The 2,614-nt window shown below is 48.1% G+C and overlaps 1 protein-coding gene across 1 annotated transcript in view; it reads left to right on the forward strand.

Moving 5' to 3' along the window:
• LOC106104965 (exportin-5) overlaps positions 1 to 2,614 on the forward strand; it is an 11,880-nt gene that overhangs the window by 5,543 nt on the left and 3,723 nt on the right. Inside the window, exons 13-16 of the mRNA XM_013285158.1 lie at positions 347 to 546; positions 942 to 1,236; positions 1,823 to 2,051; positions 2,499 to 2,608. Coding sequence (XP_013140612.1) covers positions 347 to 546; positions 942 to 1,236; positions 1,823 to 2,051; positions 2,499 to 2,608 — 834 coding nt within the window. The remainder of the gene's footprint in view (positions 1 to 346; positions 547 to 941; positions 1,237 to 1,822; positions 2,052 to 2,498; positions 2,609 to 2,614) is intronic.

Below are 2,614 nucleotides of genomic sequence, written 5' to 3' on the forward strand. Positions count from 1 at the left end.
ACCAAATTGTAAATTGTCTGATACCAACGAGTAGAATATGTGATGGAAATATCGGATTTTGTTACCTTTTCTGACAGTGACATCATTTTTAAGCTATCTGATCAGCTATCAGCCAGTGGTTGCCAGACCCTGAATTTTGTTTTACTTTTTTATTATGAATGCGAAAGTTTGCATGGATGGATGTACTTTTGTTACTTAGTATTTCCAAAACAGCATAATGGATCTCGGTAAAACTTGGCATAGATGTAGAAGAAAGGTAACTTTTTAAGTTTTTATATTTCCCTGCGGGTATAATTAGGTACAGCATAAAATAATATAACAAACACAATTATGTTTTGTGGTATAGGTGCTGGGCGATTGTAGCTCGCGCTGGGCGGCGCTGGGGCCGCACGTGTCGTCTGCGGAGGCGCTGGCGCGGCTTGTGGGGCTGGACGCGCCGCCCGCAGAGGACGAGGAGCGCGGCCGCGCGCGCAGCACGCTGCTGCACGCGCTCACGCTGCTGCTCGGCGTCGTCAAGCGCACGCACGTGCCCGCCGACCCGGACAAGTTAGTTATACTGCCGTTTTCTATTATAAATGTAAACTCACATTGTTTATATTTATAATTTACGAGTTGTTCCCGTGCGGCTTCGTCCGCATCAAATTATAAATACTTTATTTTATTGTTTACATTTGCGAAATTATATATTGCAAATGCACAAATGACCACAAAGGCGTTTGACGTTTATAACAATTTCCTTTGCCATGGAAACCTTGCTTCTTTGATGTCATTTTGCAATTTTTGTCAATTTTAATAGCGTGAAAATAAGTAAATAAGTAAATGTAGGGCTTTTTATTAAAAAAAGGAGTAATTAAAAAAATTACTGTGATTCACTAAGTATTGTTTGTTTACGATTATTGCATTCCTCCAGCATTGATATTGTACATAATTTGTGTGTGCAGAGCGTCTCGCGGCGGTTTCGGTGCGGGCGTGACGTCATCGGGCAACCCGATATGGCGTAACCCGTGCAGCGCGCACGTGCTGCCACTGCTGCCGCACGCGCTGGCGCTGGCGCGCGCGCTGCACGAACTGCACGAGCCGCGCGCCGCCGCGCTGCGCCACCCCGCGCACCGCCGCGCGCTGCTGCCCCCGCCCGCCGAGCGGCACAACCTGCTCGGCCTGCGCGACGACGCCCCACCCGCGCCCACTGAGCCCCAGGACCGCATGCAGAACTATCTGCACACGCTGCACGACAATGTCAGTATACACAAATTATGCTTTGTAAACCCTCTATGTTTAAGTGTCAGCATAAAATAAAAACAGTAATGATTATAAGCTACTAACTATAAAAACTGAATGAAATGAAGAGTAGTTCAAAATCTAGTATCTTACAACAATTCCCAGTTTACAGTCCTGCAACAAAATCTATGTTGGTTTTATTTAAAACTTAGCCCACACATCGGTTTCCAGTGTAGGTTTACAGATTTTGATTTCTAGACTGGAACAATGTGAACTTAAAGGTTAGAGTGGTATGGGCATGTTATGAGAAGGGATGAATCGCATGTGACAAGAAGGATATTAGTTATGAATGTAGAGGGGTACATCGGTAGAGGTAGACCTAGAAAGAGATGGATGGATTGCGTGAAAGGTGACATGATCAAGAAGGGAGTGATGACTGAGATGACGGATGATAGAATGCTTTGGAGGACGAAAACCCGGTGCGCCGACCCTACGGGAGTAGGATAAGGCAGGGGAGATGATGAACAATGTGAACCGGACGTTACTCGATGCGAATTACTTAAATAGCAACAGTGTAGATAGGTGAATGTTTTGTGTTGTGCAGGTGTGCCACCTGGTGGGCGCGGCGGCGGCGTCGCTGGGGCGCGAGTTGTACGGCGCGGCGGGGCTGGCGCGCTTCGTGGCGGGCGCGCTGCTGCACGCGCCGGCCTGCCTGCCCGACCACTGGCTGCGGCGCGTGCTGCGCGCGGCGCTGCGCCCGTTGCTGCTGCACTGCCCGCCCGCGCACTACGCCGACGTCGCCGTGCCGCTGCTCGAACACCTCGCCCCCTTCAGTATGTACTCTCTTATCTACAGTCGCCCAAAACCGGATTATTCTCAATCGTCACCCTGCTCTGTCCCCACTTTGGGACACCTTTATTCCCACTAATAAGTTGAAAGATGGAACCGTTAAGAAATAAAATAAGTTACAACCGTCCCCTCGTCGCAAAAGTTGGGAATCCGGAATCTGCGGTGCTCCACTTCAGGAAAGATTGCAACGAGACAAACTCCGCCTATTCCTACAAATAATTAATTAGATAGCAATGAGTGCAAACAAAGGGATAATAATAAAAAGAAACTAACCGTGTAGACTTTTTTCTTACACAAATTTATAACCTTCATTGTATTAGTTTTTGTTACGTGTCTCGTTTCAAAATATTCATACGATTTTACCTTTTAAGGTGGAACACCGCCAGTTTCCCCGACTGTACATGTGTAATGTTATATGTGTTGTATGGCAGTGCTGGTACACCTGTCCGCGCGCTGGGAGTACGTGACGTCACTGTACGAGTCGGGCAAGCTGGAGGAGGAGGGCGGCAGCGAGTCGCAGGAGGTGCTCGAGGATATGCTCGTGCGG

Source organism: Papilio polytes, unplaced genomic scaffold (genome assembly GCF_000836215.1).
Source record: "Papilio polytes unplaced genomic scaffold, Ppol_1.0 DF823288.1, whole genome shotgun sequence".
In the NCBI taxonomy this organism is placed as follows: Eukaryota; Metazoa; Arthropoda; class Insecta; order Lepidoptera; family Papilionidae; genus Papilio; species Papilio polytes.